The following is a 16,782-nucleotide window of genomic DNA, read 5'->3' on the forward strand; positions in this document are numbered from 1 at the left end:
CAGCTCAGGTCATGATCCCAGGGTCCTGGGATCGAGTCGCACATCGGGCTCCCTGCTCAGCGGGAAGCCTGCTTCTCCCTCTCCCACTCCCCGTGCTTGTGTTCCTGCTCTCGCTGTCTCTCTCTGTCAAATAAATAAATAAAATCTTTAAAAAAAAAAGCCAGTTAAAAAAATTAACTTTGAAAGACTAAAGAATCATGGGAAAAAAGCCATGAATTTTATGTGTTGTATTCCCCTAGCGCTGGAGTTCTGCCTTTCTCATTGATGGGTAAACTTGGTCTTGGCTGGCTGTTCTTGCTGATCTGGGGAAGGGGCCTGTTGCTGTGGTTCCCAAATGTCTTTGCCGGAGGCAGAATTGCCCCGCCCTTGTCTGTCCAGGCTAAGTAATCTGCTCGGGTTTGCTCTCGGGAGCTTTTATTTCCTGCAAGCTTTCGGTACAGCTTTGGAGGACCAGAGTGAAAATGGTGGCCTCCCAATCTCCGCCCCGGAGGAGCCGAGAATTCGGGGCCCTACTCCTCAGTGCGCCCCCAGAGAAAAGCGGTCAGTCACTCCCGTCTCCCTGGTCTCCAGCCATACTCTGTGCTCACCTGGCCTGTGACCGAGCGTTTCTATCTTTGACACTTGACTCGGTGTGGAGTCTCCAAACCCAGCAGATCCCTGCGGTGCACTCCTGCGCCGCTCCTCCCGGGGGAGGAAGAGGAGTCTCCCCAGATCTCCTGCTTGTTGGGTCCCTGCTGGAGGAGCAGTGTCCCGACTGGGCCGCAGATCACAGTTTATGGCAACCCCGAGCTGAGAGCCCGCGACTCTGCTCCGTCTCTGCAGCTGGCTTCCCCGCTCCGATACCTGGGAGCTCTGCCGCACTCAGGCACCCCCGGTCTTTCTGTGACCCCGAGGGTCCTGAGACCACACTGTCCCATGAGGGTTTCACCCCCCGCTTAGCCACTGGAGCAACGTCCCTCAGCAGAGCCGACTTCTAAAAGTTCCGATTTTGTGCTCCGCGACTCTATCACTTGCCAGAAGCGGCCGACGGAGGCCCCCTCCCCCGTCGTCTATCCTCCCGAATATCACCTCGGATTCACTTCTCCGCACGTCCTACCTTCCAGAAAGTGGTCGCTTTTCTGTTCAGAGAGTTGTTGCTATTCTTTTCTTCGATCTCCTGTTGAGTTCGTAGGTGTTCAGAATGGTTTGATCCCTATCCAGCTGAATTCCTGAGACCAGACGAAATCCAGGTCTCCTACTCCTCTGCCATCTTGCTGCACCCTTGCATTGTTCCCCTTCTCTTAATGGATGATCTTTTCCAAAGGCTTGATTTCAGTTTCCTTTACCCTTTCCCTTAATGACCTCATTTAATCCCTGAGGACCTTTTGACCTCATACATTTTTTCCAACCATCTTCATGTAGATCACCACCAAATCTCAACTAAAATCAGACTCAGCTTATTGTGACCCCAGATCCAGATTTCCTGTCTTTAAGATAACTCCCAAAATAACATCCTCAAGACATCTCTTTGATACCTTAAATCCCTATGTTTAAAAAAGAACTAGTCTTCTTTCCTTCTCTTATTATTCATTCATATATTTTCATTATATATTTACAAGTATGTATATTTACTTATTGTACATGTACATTTAAAATAGCCTCCTATATGAAAATATATGCTTAACCTGTATATTTAATTTATGTATACACATATAAAATATATCTATTATATATTTGTAATACCCTCCAAAGAATTCTACCTGCTTATTTGTTTATAGGCTCTAAGATAATGCCCCCTGCAAATATTATTCATCCTAATTTGTACCTTGAGTTATTAGCTACCTGCCCCACTGAAACCAAAAACAATAATGTTAATTTTTAAAAGACCAGACTCCTTAGCCTGTTAGTAATTTGACTCTTATTTTAATAGAAAATTTTATTTTATGTAAACAATATCAATTTATTATGCAAGCAACATGTAGATACATTTTTATTGTTTAAAAAAAAAGCAACACAGAAGTTTAAACTAAAAGCAAAATCCCCACTCCACCACTGATGTTTGCTTCATTCTTACTATTCTTTACAGAGATGATTTCTATTATCAGTTCACGATAACTCTTTTATAGACATTTTACCTACACTAATGAACACATGCATGCTTGATTTTTCCTTTATATAAGTGCACATTACTGTATTAATGTGAAGCTGGAATTTTCCCCTTATTAATATGTCTTGGAGGAGTGCCCATTTAGATCTGCCTCTTCCTGAAGATCTACTGCATAGTATTGCTTCATACAGAAGCAATATTTACACAGATTTTATTGATGAATCCTTAAAAGCTACCTTGCTTTTTATTTCCTATCCCTCTCAGATGCGTAATCTTTTAACTGAATGAGAAAATACATTTCACACTTTTCTCTGTTGGCCTCTGTGTGCATGCTATTCTTGCTATTCCTTCTAGTGAAACTTCTAATTTTCCTCCAAAACCCAGTTCAAATGTGAACTTACACTTGGAGTCCTCTATTGCTAACTCAGGCTTAGAGTGATATCTTTTTGTTTTTAAGGTATCCATGATTTATTGATGGTTTGCTATGTGCTAAGAAATTTGTAAATATTGTGGTTTATTTTTTTATTTTTTTATTATGTTAATCACCATACATTACATTAGTTTTTGATGTACTGTTCCATGATTCATTGTTTGCGTATAACACCCAGTGCTCCATGCAAAGAGATTCCCCAATTTTGAGGACAGGGACTGAGGTTTTTATACTCCCACGAGGCTAGCCATAGCATCCTATGTATGGTAGATTCTGAATACATGTATTGTGTAAACAAATACATGATTTTTAAAGCTTTTTGTGATCTAACATGTATGCATCGATAGGCTATAAGCACCTTCGAGGTAAAAACATATCTCAGCATGCCTTGACTAATGCAGATATTTGATGATTTGCATGCCAGTGTTATATCAGCTGTCCTGCGGATGTGGACAAAGATGGAGTTCTTCCTGTATCCTGTTGTATTAACAGTACCTACCAGTCAGTATAGAAAGCTGTTACAGAGAAATAGGGATGAACCTACCAGGATCTCCAAGAGGATTTTGAATTGAGCTGGATAATCCTAAAGGAAAAGAAATTAAAAAGGATTATTCACATGGATATCCATTGTTTTTGTATTTGTTGTTTTGCTTTGTTTTTGTGTGTCCAAAATCCTTTCCCCTTTTTTTTCAGCGAAGAGAACCCCACTTTTCGGTGAAGGACCCATTGCATATAGCTTGAGTGGAATGGCCTTGCCCTTCCTGCTCTATGCAGAGTGACATGGGAACCTACGTTCTCCGTTGGTTAGCCACAGCAGTTTGTTGTGGGATGATTATGAGAGTCAGGTTGTACCAGTGAGGATGTCCCCTGTGACTTGAGATAAGCATGCTGGGCGTAGAGGGTTCTCTCCTCTTTTGCAAGGTGGAAAGATAATGTAGGCTTGTGACTGACAGAAGCCCACTTTCCCACCATGGGTAAGAAGTCTGAGAGTAAAGCCTAAATCAGGGCCAAACAGCTGAGAAAAGAAGGTATAGACAGGGCACTTAATTTGTCATTTGGATCTCTTGATTTACTTACTCCTGAAGCTGGTCTACTCATGGACATCCTAGATAAGTAAGTGAGTCTCCAAATTCCTTTTACCTAAGCTAGTTGAATTTGTATGCTTCATAATGGAGAGAGACTCAGAAAATGATATAGAAGGTTTAATTAATTTTAAATATTTCTTCAGACTCTATTTTCTTCCCATCTCTTTTTAGAGGATGTATGGTGATGAAATTCTCTAAATTTAATTGTTTAGTCTCTGCTTTCTAACTCCCAAAATGTTCACAGAATGGAAATGTTTAATTTTGTGAAGGTATGCCAAAAATGATCTACAAAAATGGCTTAAAATTGGAGGCTGGATCTTATGCTAAAATGACTGGTTAGAAATCAAGAAACAAATGTGGTTTCTGCTGACCTGGTCTTTTATCAGTTTTATTAAATTTACAACAGTGAGAAGAGGGGACAGGAACTTATATATATTGACTACCTACTCAATTCCACTATTTCATGAAATTTACCCCTTTCATGTAAACATTGTTATCCTGATTTGAAAAATTTTTTAAAAATCCAAATGATTTTCAGAGTTCCAGTCTTGCCTGATGTCCCCTATCTGGTTAAGTTTAATAGATTTAAGATTAGAATCTAGTGGGGTCTGACTTCTAACCTGTCCTTCTCCACTATCTGGAATGCCATAAAATTAGGACAGATGTTGACTCTTTTCTCTGTTCTTAAAGCACATTTCCAACTTTTAGTCAACTGTCTTGACCTTCATGGCTTGGTATTATTGTTTTGGGGAAATAGTAGTCATTTTGGGGGTGAAGTATATTGCTATAGAGAGAGTACAAGATTTGAATTTGGAGACGTGACTTCCAGTCCTGTGATTTTTCCACTACAGAGCATTGTGATTATGTGGCTCAAGCTTTCTAAATCTTGGTTTCCTCTTCCATCAAGTAAAAGATAAGGGCCAATCATCTCTCAGGTCTATGTCAGCACCTGCTTCCCTAGAACCCTGTACTTGTCCTGTTAGAGATCGGATCACCCAATGATGGCTAGATGCAGTAATGTCTTTTTCAACTCAGTATTTCCCAACAGTGAGCCCAGGGTATGGCAAATAGTAGATGATCAATAAGTATTTGTTGAATAAATAGATGAGGGAATGAAGTCTATTCACTTTTGTGTACAGAATACTACTTTTTATTTTGATTTTTCCCCCAATTGACCAAGAGAGTGATATTTGAAATACTTCCAATTTTGCAGGTGAGAGGTAAAAATAGGTTAGTGATAGATTTGAGTACTACAGTGTGCTATACATCAGCATAGATTTTAAAGAGGACTTTCTTTTAATTCAAAGCTCAATATAAGCCAAGAGCTAACTCGAATTTTTAAAATAAATGATATACTTTAAAGTGTAAAATGGTCATTTTAGGTGGCCATTGTAATTCAGCTTTTAAGGCTTGGTAACTAAGCCATCCTGGTGAACCTTCTGTGTGAATGAAGCCTTCCTTAATCGGCTTTTCCTATATTATTTCATCCTGCGAAAGAAAAGCAGTAGCTAAGCCAGAAGCAAGCAGGAAAACAGAAAAAGGAGTCTGTGGCCAAAGCAACAGAATTACTTTTTTTTTTTTTAATTCTTTCACTTGTGTTTGTGAAGGAGAAGGAAGAAACATAATTTTTTGTCTTTGTTTAGACATTGAACAATACAAATCACAAGAACATATATTTTTGACATACTATTTTTTTTCGGTGTTCTTTGGAATTTGGACCCTAATTAAAAAATATGTGTTTCCTAGCCCTTCTTACTGTGAAAATCCTTGGCAATATAAACAGATGCACTGGTTGGCTTTTAATTCTGACACCAGACTGTCTGAAATAATAGCTCTGAGAAAGTGTGAATTCTTTCATTCCTCAAGCTTTAATTATAAGTACTTAATTTGTTTGTCTTTCTATTGCTGACTGTCATACCAATCTGGCTTATCTTTCATCTGGCTAAACATGGTGCACCTCAGAAGCCCCTCATTTTGAAAAGTTTACTGCATGGGAAGATGGAAACAAGCTAAAAGTTTGAGTTATTTTCATCCTTCAGGGCACCTCACTGTAATTTAACAATTATGATATTAAGTGGTATTCTAAAAATTTCAGTAATAGAGGCTTGGAAGATGACAGAATTAGGATCTTGATAAGCAGTTTGGAAACACTGAATATTTCTCATAAAAGTTTGAAAAATGAGCCAAGTTAATAGCTTACTAACTCATCTTGACCTTTCACAGCCAAAGATGTTCTTCATTTTTTGTGTCCACCATTTTTTACCCTTCGAAACCAATTTGCTGTCATAATGTTTTTAGCCACGGGACTGACTGTCATGGTATTGACTGCTGTAATTAGATGAGGTATCACATGGAGCATTAGCGGGAAAAGTCATCAGTTGCTGGGAGTGGGGATATTTTGGAAATATTGCTCGGTCTGATCTTCCTGAATACTGTCATATTCCACTTTTAAAACTTGACTGTGGAGAGATGTGTTTTTGTTTTCTAAGGGCAAAAATAAAATCCAAGAAAGGAAAGTCACTGCTGGAACACATGATAAATATAAGAAAGGCTCATGCTCTTCATCCAATTGGTTTCTTTCCAAGTATTTCTCTGTGTGTACATTTGCATTTTGAGATACTTTCCCCCATTATTGCGGAGCCTAATACGAAAGATGTTTATATCCCCTTTGTAAATATGATGGAAGGAATAAATACAAATAAAATGTATTAGGGATTACAAAGCCCTGTATATTTATTATTTCAGTCCGTACAACAATCCTCTAAGTAATTGTCATTATTATCATCCAAAATTCAGAGGTGAAATTGAGATTTAGTGTGGCTAACTAACATACCAAAGTTCCCAGAGCCAGGAAGCTGTGGAGGCTGGGATTTGAACCCAGGAAATCCAGAATATTTAATCACGTCCCTGCTGCTGCTGGACATTAAGATACCAACTGCTTTACACACATGACCCCATTTAATCCTTCCTAAAACCTATCAATATGGGGAATGTGTACCTGTTTTACAGACGGAAAAACTGAAATTTTGCCAAAGTCATTTGACCCAGCTCGCTCAGTTCGTAAGTAGTGGTAATGGACTTAGAACCGAGGTTTTCCTGATTCCAATAAGCTGGTGCTCAAAACCTTCCTTCTAAACTGTATGATAACATTTGTTTAGGGCTTTAGAGGTTTGTTACCTAAATCTAGTAGATAGCACCAAAAAAAAAAAAAATCCTTCAGTGTGCAATGACTGAATAAAGTAAGATGCCACTAAGACTTGAAATAAGGGTAAGGGCCAATGATGTATGTTCCTGTTTTTGCCATTTTTCTAACAGTGATGAAAAAGAGTGTTGGGGGGATATGTTTCTCCTTTATACTCCTGAATAGAGGGTAACATGTCTCCAGGAACGGTGGGAAAAATACCTGGAGACACTCTCTTGCTCTTTTTGCATAAATGTCCACATTTTACTTTTTCTCCCTATAAACAGAAAATTTGTTTATGTGGAATTAGATTTTTGAGGATATGAAATTTCAGTATCCCTTAGGTTCCATGACCATGCTGTGGGGCAATAACTTGGACAGCAATGACAGCTTCTAAGTTGTTTCCTGTTTTTCTTGGTCTCATTGCAATCCTTGCCAGAGCTTCCCTCCTTCACTGCTGCTGCATTAGTAATGCAAAATGAAATTCATTGTGCCCATTATATCTGTTAAATGGTTTCCATTTTAACTTGAGAAAAATGTATTGACGTTCATGTGTTTGGCATGGAAAATGTGTGTATCTATCGAAGATAGCAACTTGTCTGTTGGAATTACAGTGCATTATGTATAATGCTGCTTTTAGCCGTGCATGTACATTTCCTGGAATCTTATTGTGTCAGAGCTTGGAAAGTTTACACAAGCATTGGTAATCTAATTTTTGTCTGGTGGGTGGCTGTGGAAATATGGAGTATTTGAAAAAGCAAATGTCTTGGCCATCTGTGTCAGGGACTGGTTTGGTGGCAGGGGTGTCTAGTCAGGTGGGGTAAAAAGCATCCATCAAAAATAAAGGTTTAAAAATATTGTCCCAGGCCGAACCTAAATATTAATTTGCCCAGGAGCAGAAAGATATAACAGTAATCATGACATGGTTTTTACCACATTTGTGGTTATTATTTTTAGGAATTCTAATTGTAAGGTTGAGGAATATGTTTTATCTTTCTCCTGCCTCTCAATGATAATCCTTCTCTAGACTACATTGCTTCCTATGTCTTTTGTCTTCTGCAGACATGAGTCTTTGGCTCATGAGCATCTTGTTAAGGTCTGTTGAGGATTAGGGGCTGTGACACAATTTTCTTGCTGAGTCTTTTTATTGGGGATTTTTCAGTTGGTTTGTCTTGGAGGTCTTTGAAATGTCTCCTATCAAGCAATGATTTTCATTTTTCTTTGTTCTCCTCAAAATTGGGGTTGTATTCTGCTCAACTGTTCCTGGGGTCTAGGTAATGAATTGTATTATTTAATAGGCAAGTGTGAAATTCTTTGTGCAGCAGCTGTACTGTGCTCTGCCTCTCAGAGTTGCTTAAATCCTACTCACTGCACTGCTGCTAAACTGTGATGTAGTTTTGTTTTCTAGCTTTAAGTGCATTTCAGTCATCCATCTAAAGCAGTGTTTCTTAACTTCAGCGCTATTGTCACTTGATGCTGGATAATTCTTTGTTGTGGGGGACTGCTCTGTGCACTGTGAGCTGTGTAGCAGCATCCCTGGCTACCTTCCAGAGGCCAGGAGCACCTTCCCCCAAGGTCTCCAGGTGTTCCTAATGTCCCCTGGGGGTGTGTGTGAAATCACCCCATTTGAGAATCACTGATCTAAGGCAAGGCTGAAAGACAAGGCTGGCGTGATGTAAAGGAATTTCCATAAAAAGCCCTGAACTCAAGCAATGCAATGACAGTGCTGAGAGAGCTTTGTATCTTGGAGGATATGTGGAGGAACTGTATCACACATCCCTGGAGAAAATACTGTAATAATTGTCTATAGTTTCTTAGACTGAGTAACAGAGGAGGTAAGGGTCACCTTTTAACTGCTTTGCTTCTGATCTGCTAATTATCTCCTCACCCCGTGATGCCTTTTATCTCTCCTCTATGCAACTTGACTCACATAAGGAGGATTCTAATTCTTCTCAGATTTTCTACCTTAACTACTTTTCTACCCTAACCTCCCTGCTCTTCCCTTCCCCCTCTGGTTTTCTTTGGCTCAAATGGGAACATGGTGCCCATTTATTTCTTTAATCCACTTCACCACCTAATAATACACCTCTTTGGAGGACGAATTTTAACAAGATGCTTTCTACTCTGTGATGCACTCCAGTAGAGAAATAACGTTCACCATGATGAGCACCCTCTGTTCTGGGATGCCACTGCAGTGTAGATTTATACATTTAACTTTCGTTTAACTTTTTCTCAGTGTCTCCTTGAGTGTTACATCTGTTAAATTTAATGGCAATCTTATGGGCCTGTCAAAAGGGCATCTATGTGCTACTGAAATAGCAATTAAGATAACATGCAAACAAATGAAGTAATCAAACTCATCTGATAACAATATCGAGATTATTCTTTATTTTTTTAAATGCTGTGAAAGCTGGGGAGATATGCTCACAAATCTATTTGATCAATATATGGGATATAAAAAGACAGGATTGACTGATGAATAAAATGAAACTGACACAAACAGGCTGGCAGCCAGCTGTAAGTCTCTTTAGGGCAAATGCAATTAACTTAGAATAATAGACTCAAAGTTGATGCTTAGAAATGCATTTTTATTAACAATCACAGCCTAAATCATTATGCTCTTATGAATAAGATGCTACTTGTATTTTGTGCATGTGTGTGCATGCATATATAAATACATATACATATGTCTCTGTACGTATATACCCATGCCTCTCACATTCCTATGTGCTCTGCTTGCAATTTGGGTGGAAAAGTTGATTTTTAGAATAATGTACTTTAAAAAGGAAATTCATTCATAAATTGTCTCCAGGTCTATAAATTCTGAATATTTTCCCAAATTACATATATAAAAATCATGCTACTTATCTGGTGCTATTAGACATAAAGCCAGTGAGCCCTGGTCCCAGAACTGCTGGTCCTTTGGGGATTTGGAATTGCAATCAGGGATTTACAGATTTCATTTTGAAGAGGAGAAGTCATTACTAGAAACCTAAGCTCATTTCCTCTCCTTTAATAGCTATTTTAAATCATTCATTTAGAAAATACATTAACTATTTAGGGTACTTGTGATGCATTTCTCTTGGCATTAGGTCTGTATTTTTATAAGAATTTTTTTCACTAAAATTATTTCAAAAGAAGAAGAGAATTAGGAAGAAAAAAGACCAAATGACATTTTGGTGATATAAAATTACTTTTGCATAAGATTTTCCTCTCATTGCTTAAGAGGAAGCAACTTAAAACTTCAGCAAAATATTACAATATTATTAGCAGACTCTTTTAATGGCATAGAGAAGAAGAAAGGTGGGTGACCCTTAGGAAATTACAAACTGGACCTCGACTATGATTAAGAAATACCACATGGTTGACAGCCTCTTTAAGTGGATTTGTTAATAACTGAAATAGAAAACACTTTTCATTCTGTACTAATACTCAATATTGATTTTAACCTTAACTAACAATTGGGTAATAAAAGGACAAATGATTACAGTAAAGAATAAGTAACTTTGATTTCTACAAAGAATTCTGAATATGGAGTCTTGCATAACACTGCAAACTGTTTTATATATATATATATATTTTTCAAATGCAAAATAAAGCTCCCTGAGTTATGTAATTGCTATTCTTCAAAAGGACATCATGAAGGTTGACAATTTAAAATGTACTCTTCCTGTCACCATCCAATTTTTTTAAATGTCTACTGCTGGTGTTAAAAACAATCTCCGCAGAAGAGGGCTGCCATTGCCAATTTAGGACACTGGCTTTGTTATTAGCGTAGGCATATTAGATCATCCTCTTACTCTTCCTGCCTGCTTTGTTCTTTTGATATGGCAGGGAACTGAAATTGACAACAGCCTACATTTATATAACAATAACTTGCATTGTTAAATATATATGTGTAGATAGACAGAGAGTTCTTTTATTCCCCAAAGATATCAAAGTTCACTACACACCATGAAAAAAACCCACAGAAATATGCAGATGCTTCTAGGGTGAACCATGGCAACTATTTCAAAGCATAAAGTATTGACAGCCTTAGGATTCTAGAATAGTTCATAGTCATTTTTAATTTTTGAAAATTTTCCCCCTTTAGAAAATTTCTGTTTTCTTCAGGAGGAAGAAAAGGATAAAGGTCACACTTTGTTACCGTGTGATAAACCAGAAACAGTTTAGGAAATCTGGGAACACAATTGTCTGAGTCTGCATACTTGAAAAACAGTGCTGTTGTAAACACAAGGTCTAGTAGCCTGCTTTGTATTGCAGTCACTGTGGGATCCATTGTATCCATTAAAACCTTACACAGTAAACTTAGAGTGAAGAATCTGAAGATTGGACAGGCACCCCTAAAAATAGGGTTGCCAAATTTAGCAAATAAAAATACAGGATGCTCAGTTAAATTTGAATTTCAGATAAACAATGTATAAGTTTTAATAGAAATATATCCCATGCAGTATGTAGAACATACTTAATATTAAAAAATTATGTGTTATTTATCTGAAATTTAAATTTAATGAGGCATTCTCTATTTAATCTGGCAATCCTAACTATAAAAGCAAGGCTTTGTGTACTGTTTAGAAAGTAGTTTATGATTGGGGTAAAGAAAGTTTTTAGAGGGGAAAAAAACACAGCATTTTATCTTTTGTTGCATTTAAAACAAGCTTACCAACTTAAGATTTTATAAAACTCTTCCTCCTTATAGAATAGTAATTCATAATATTTGATTTAGACATGACTGCTAAAAAATTTGTGACTAGAGGGCCTGGGCAGAATATTCTTGAACAATATAAGACTCAAGTTATATCATTATAATTGGTGGATACCTGTCTCCCTGACTACCCATGAAGGATAAAGAATTTTTTAAAATTTATTTTCCTGAGAATGAGGTATGGTGCCAAGCAGATGGTAGGAGCTCAATCCACATTGCTTCAGTGAGTTTATTCTTTGACCATTGAATTTATTTTTTCTCCTTTCTTCTAGCCTTTTTGCCTTTTCCTCCTTTTTCACACATAATGATATTTTTTTCTCTACATTATAATTTCTATTTTGAGATATTCCTCAGCATACACAGGGTGAAATGTCATACCATTTTAGTGCTAATGTATAGGCAGCATTTCTCTGGCAGTGTTTCTTACAAGTATTTCTTAGATTAAGTCTGGATGGTTCAGGGTCATTCTCCTGGAGATGGGGAGAATTAGTCAAGTATTTTTTTAACCCCACCAGGAAAGGTATATTATAGAAACATTAAACTTGAGAAATTGATCTATACTCTTGAGCACTTCATATATATTCTTTATTATATAATATATATGATCTACTATATGAAGGAGTTAAGAATTTTCTTAAAGTACTTTAAATATAAAGAATTTTTATCTTAGGTACTGTGCCAAATTTTGAAGTGCAGACCCAAGCTGCAGCTCCATTTTGTTAAAATTGTGATATATAAAATTACATCTCTTTTGAAACTTGGAATTTTATGATGCTTTAATAGCAAACAGTAAGTCTTTTCATCCTTCTCCTCATTGTCATTAATTTTGTTTTTATTGTATACATGCTATGGACATTTCCCAAGGAAATATAAAGTGAGAGAGGTGTGGAGTGAGTGTAACAAGAAGCAGAGTGAGATAGAGCCTTAAAGAAGACTCAAGGTTACAAACACATAGGATTTTGGTTATCAAGAAAGCAGAAACTAGAAGTATCCATCAAGCATAAAAATAACATCAAGTTTGTGTTTTTGTAAGTGTAAATATCTGTGTGTGTGTGTGTGTGTGTGTGTGTGTGGTGAAAAGAAGTTTATTCTTTTCTTTTTAGATTAGACATTACATTAATAAAGTAGAATTTTCAGTTAAAATGGTCAGAATAAAAATCCAAACAAACTGATTTAATCCATCTTTTTATTACTTAAAGGGTAGGGAGGAGGCTGATAGAAGAGAGCTAGACTAACAGTTATCAAGTATCTCCTATATTTGGGCACTTTGCTGGGCAATGGGAGTACTAAACCATAACTCTGACTTCAGGATTCTTTGTTGTTGCTTGTTTGTTTTCTTAATTATTTTTTTATTTCTTAAGTAATCTCTACACCCAATGTGGGGCTCAAACTCACAACTCCAAGATCAAGAGTCACATGCTTTACCAACTGAGCCAGCCAGATGCCCCATAATCTCAGGACTTTTTGATTCATGGTCTAATGGGAGAGACACATGAGGAAGTAAATGATTGCAGTGCATTGTAACAATGTGCTATAAAGACATAGGATATTGTGAAGACATGGTCTCAAGTAGAATGTTACCAAACATATGATGCAATTGCAAGAGTGTCTTCACTGGGGAGGTAATGCTTGAGTTTGGTTCAGAAAGAATTTATCAACTGGCCAAAAAAATTAAAACACACACACACACACACACACACACACACACACACACACACAAAACAAACCACATTTTATGTAGAGGGCACAACAATTACGAGTGTTGAGTCATGAAGCTGCATTAGAAGCAAAGTCGTTTGGAGAGTAAGGTTCAGGGTAGAAAGAATTCCAGGAAATAGGACTTGAGAAATATGGATAACTCAGAACTTGGAGACCTTATGCATAATAAGAAGGAGAATTTAAAGTAGGAAAATATATGGTCAAATTGAGAAAGACAATGCTGGCAGCAGACTGGAAGGGACAAGATAGGTTCGAAGAGCAATGTTTGGATTCTTAAAATCAGTAGTCCAGGCAAGAGGTAATGAGAGCTTAAACAAAGTGTCAATTTGTAATCAGAGATGGACAGGATATAACAAATCCAAAAGTTAATGAACCAAAGAATTCAACAGCTGAACATTCTGGAGAGTGGTGATAAACCTGGTTAATATAAAACAGGATTGTATTGAGTGGCCGCCATATGCGATGTGTTTGCTGATGGTGGCATGTGTGACTCAGATGAAGGGAAATCAAGAGAAGGAAAGTGAATTAGCTTCTTTGATGATAAATCAACTTATAAGGAAATGGACTAGGTAGCTTTACATACATTGTTTCAGTGGACAACTTCACAGCCATCTTTTTTTCCTATGGAGTTTTATCCCATTTGGCTGAAGAAGAAATTGAATCTCTGAAATACTAAATGTGCTGTTATAACTTCACAGAGCTAGGAAATCATGGTGTGGATCAACACACAAAGTTCCTGTTCTTCCCTTTAAAATGCATAGCATAAGGTTGACTTCAGACTGATGTGTATATTTGGACCAAGTTAACAAGGATTTAATTTTACACCAGGCACACTTTAAGTCATCTATCCAGGAGTAGGAAGTGGTTTCAAGAGCTTCTCCTCTTTGATATTTCCTAACCAGTTCGAAAGGACAGAACTGGATTCGTTCATTCATTCACTCACGACGTACTGAATGCCTTCTTTCTGATTTTAGTCATAATTTGTTGCTACTTCAGGCTTTAGTGTCTAAGGGATGGAACTTATCATGCTGTCCAAGTTATGAGCATTGGTTTAGATGCAGGAGGAGACAACTACCAGATGCTATCATTGTTGTGATGACCTTGTCCCTGAAGAAAAGGGAGAAGAAATGAATTAAATTTCAATTTTTCCCCTCTCATCTTTCTTTTTTGATTAATCATCCTTTTCTCTACCTCTTTCATGTTTGCCCCTGTAGGTCGAAGTAAGTTTTTTTCCTAAAATATATCATTACAGGTGCCCCTGCTGTGAAAATGGAAAGAAATGTAATGTTTTTGGCCATAGGGAAAGCTGCCAAGCCTGGAGTACCAGCGCAATGAGAGTCATCCTCCGTTTATTTCCCCTTTCCCTTTTTTGGATGTTGATGAGACACTAGTGTGGCATGGAGCCTGTTTGCTCCTTGCTGTATTTATTTTGTTAAGATTAGAGTTGCTAAGAAACGGTAGTTATTTAAATTGTAACCACCAATGCCAGTGGTCATAAAATAAAGAACTAAGATTTCTTTATTTGCTAACTCTAATGAAAAACATTCTTGAGGGGGCTGGAGAGTTTTTTGGCCAAAAAAAAATGTGAAGTGTACAACAAGTGGCCTATGTTATAGCACATAATTAGGTCTACTAGTCCAGCTGATGTTGAGCTATTTCAGTTGAAAATCAAGTGAGAACTGGCTTTGAGTTTGTTTTTTGCTTTTTTTAAATTAAATTATTGTTTTTAAACAAAGAGAATGGTCAGGTTCTGCAAATTTTATGTCCCCTCTTCTATTTAGTGGTTTAAGCCAAGGGATTTTTTTTTTCAATTTGTTGCTAGTTAATCTCTTCTGTTCAATAAATATTTTGAGGGATTTGAAGTTTTAGCACTTTTCCCCAACTTCTTCAATTGGGTCTCTTAATTCTTCTCATCTTCTACAGCTAAAGCCCTAAATCTCTCTGATTTATTAATTCTTCTTAGTCCATAATTTATAAATTATAATTTTATTGAGGTCAATGACATTTTTTGGGTAATTGAAAAGAAGCTACAGCCTGTTTCAGATTTTATTGTTATTGACAAGAAAACATTGTTTTTTCTTCATAATGAATCATTTTTTAAAAAACTCAGAATGTTTTCCAACCAAATTTAATCAATTCTGGGACATTCCTTGAACTTGGTGGTAAATATTTTCAACTAATACTTAAAAGCCATTAAACTATTTGGGTGGAAAAAAAGACTCTGAGCAGCCAGTTTGGCAAAGGTTTGTTCTGTGAATGTGTGTAATTTTAAATTACTGTATGTTTTTACTTCGCAAAAATTTCCATCTTTCTCACAACACTTCAAATACCAATATCCAGAGTTTCCACTGGCAATTTTTTGTTTGTCCTGGAGGCATCTTGCAATTTGGGACCAAGAACATAGTGTGTTCCCTTTGGATTTATCGACATAAACATATGCATTTCTTCTTCAGCACACAGTTCTTTGCAGAGGAGAACCTTTATAGGTTTAGTGGGCAGATTGTCAAATAATAAGAAGGCTTTATCAAAACTATATAGTACATTTGGCTGAAAAAGTGATCTTCAATAAATTTTAATCTATTTAGAAAAAGATAAACTATAAGATAATGACATGTCCTAATGTGATTTGATCAAAAGTAATATTTTGTGAAATCACCACTTAAATACCTTGCCAGAGAGACATATATTCATTAAGCCAAACTTGTAATACCCAGTGGAGCCTTATTCCACAACAAGCTTGTGGTTAATTGTAATTCCATTAGAGAAATTGCAAAAAGGTGGTTTCTGCCCACATCTTTGGAGACAAAGTGACTCCTCAGGTTCTGTGGTTATTGTTGTCTCAGGATTTTGAGATGCCTGTGCTTTGTAGAGTTTCAGTTCTACCATCTGAGTTCTTAGAACTTAATGTCCAGAAGGTAAAGTGATTTACCACACAGTCTTCAGTCTTCATATCCAATATTGATAGCTCATATTTGCCATATTAAGGGCACCACCAGAATTTTATTTTATCAGACTATGCATACTGAGATCTAAGAATATAGATACATCAGGTCTCTGTCTACTTTTATATAATAGTTGGTCTATCTCATTGATTTATTGGTCTGAAATTTTCACTCAAATAGCATTTTATCTGCAAGCCCTTGCTCTGGCTTGTGTTAGGTGGAGTATATATCCCTGCTTCTTTTTGGAGAATTTAGTGTTGTTTAATGACTTGGCCAGGATAAAGAGTATAATAAAAGCAGTATACTTGCAAATAGGAACTCCTACATTTTTCTCTGAGAATATCATGCCTAAATAGCTGTGGTCTAAGAAAGATGAGAGACATGTGGGGTAGACCTGGACTCATTTTGTAGCTTTGACCTGCACCCTACTGTCCCTAGCCTAGATTAGCCAAACTGCAGCTGACTCAAAGATATGCAAGCAAGAAATAAATGCTCTTTGTCATTTGCCATTGAAATTTGGGGTGATTTGTTATGCAATATTATTATGGCATCTACCCAAATGATACAGTGTGCCCAGTTCTGGTTCCTCAACCAGTGTCTTCTGAACAACAACATTCCACATAGCTGAGAAGGT

The 16,782-nt window shown here is 37.0% G+C and overlaps 1 protein-coding gene across 1 annotated transcript in view; it reads right to left on the minus strand.

Moving 5' to 3' along the window:
* The window catches only part of MDFIC2 (MyoD family inhibitor domain containing 2), a 111,689-nt gene that overhangs the window by 49,824 nt on the left and 45,083 nt on the right, over window positions 1–16,782 (minus strand). Inside the window, exon 3 of the mRNA XM_073901772.1 lies at window positions 3,061–3,099. Within this exon, the coding sequence (XP_073757873.1) occupies window positions 3,061–3,099 (39 nt within the window). The remainder of the gene's footprint in view (window positions 1–3,060; window positions 3,100–16,782) is intronic.

Source organism: Callorhinus ursinus, unplaced genomic scaffold, assembly GCF_003265705.2.
Source record: "Callorhinus ursinus isolate GAN/ISIS: 27379988/994484 unplaced genomic scaffold, GSC_fseal_2.0 scaffold15, whole genome shotgun sequence".
Taxonomy (NCBI): domain Eukaryota; kingdom Metazoa; phylum Chordata; class Mammalia; order Carnivora; family Otariidae; genus Callorhinus; species Callorhinus ursinus.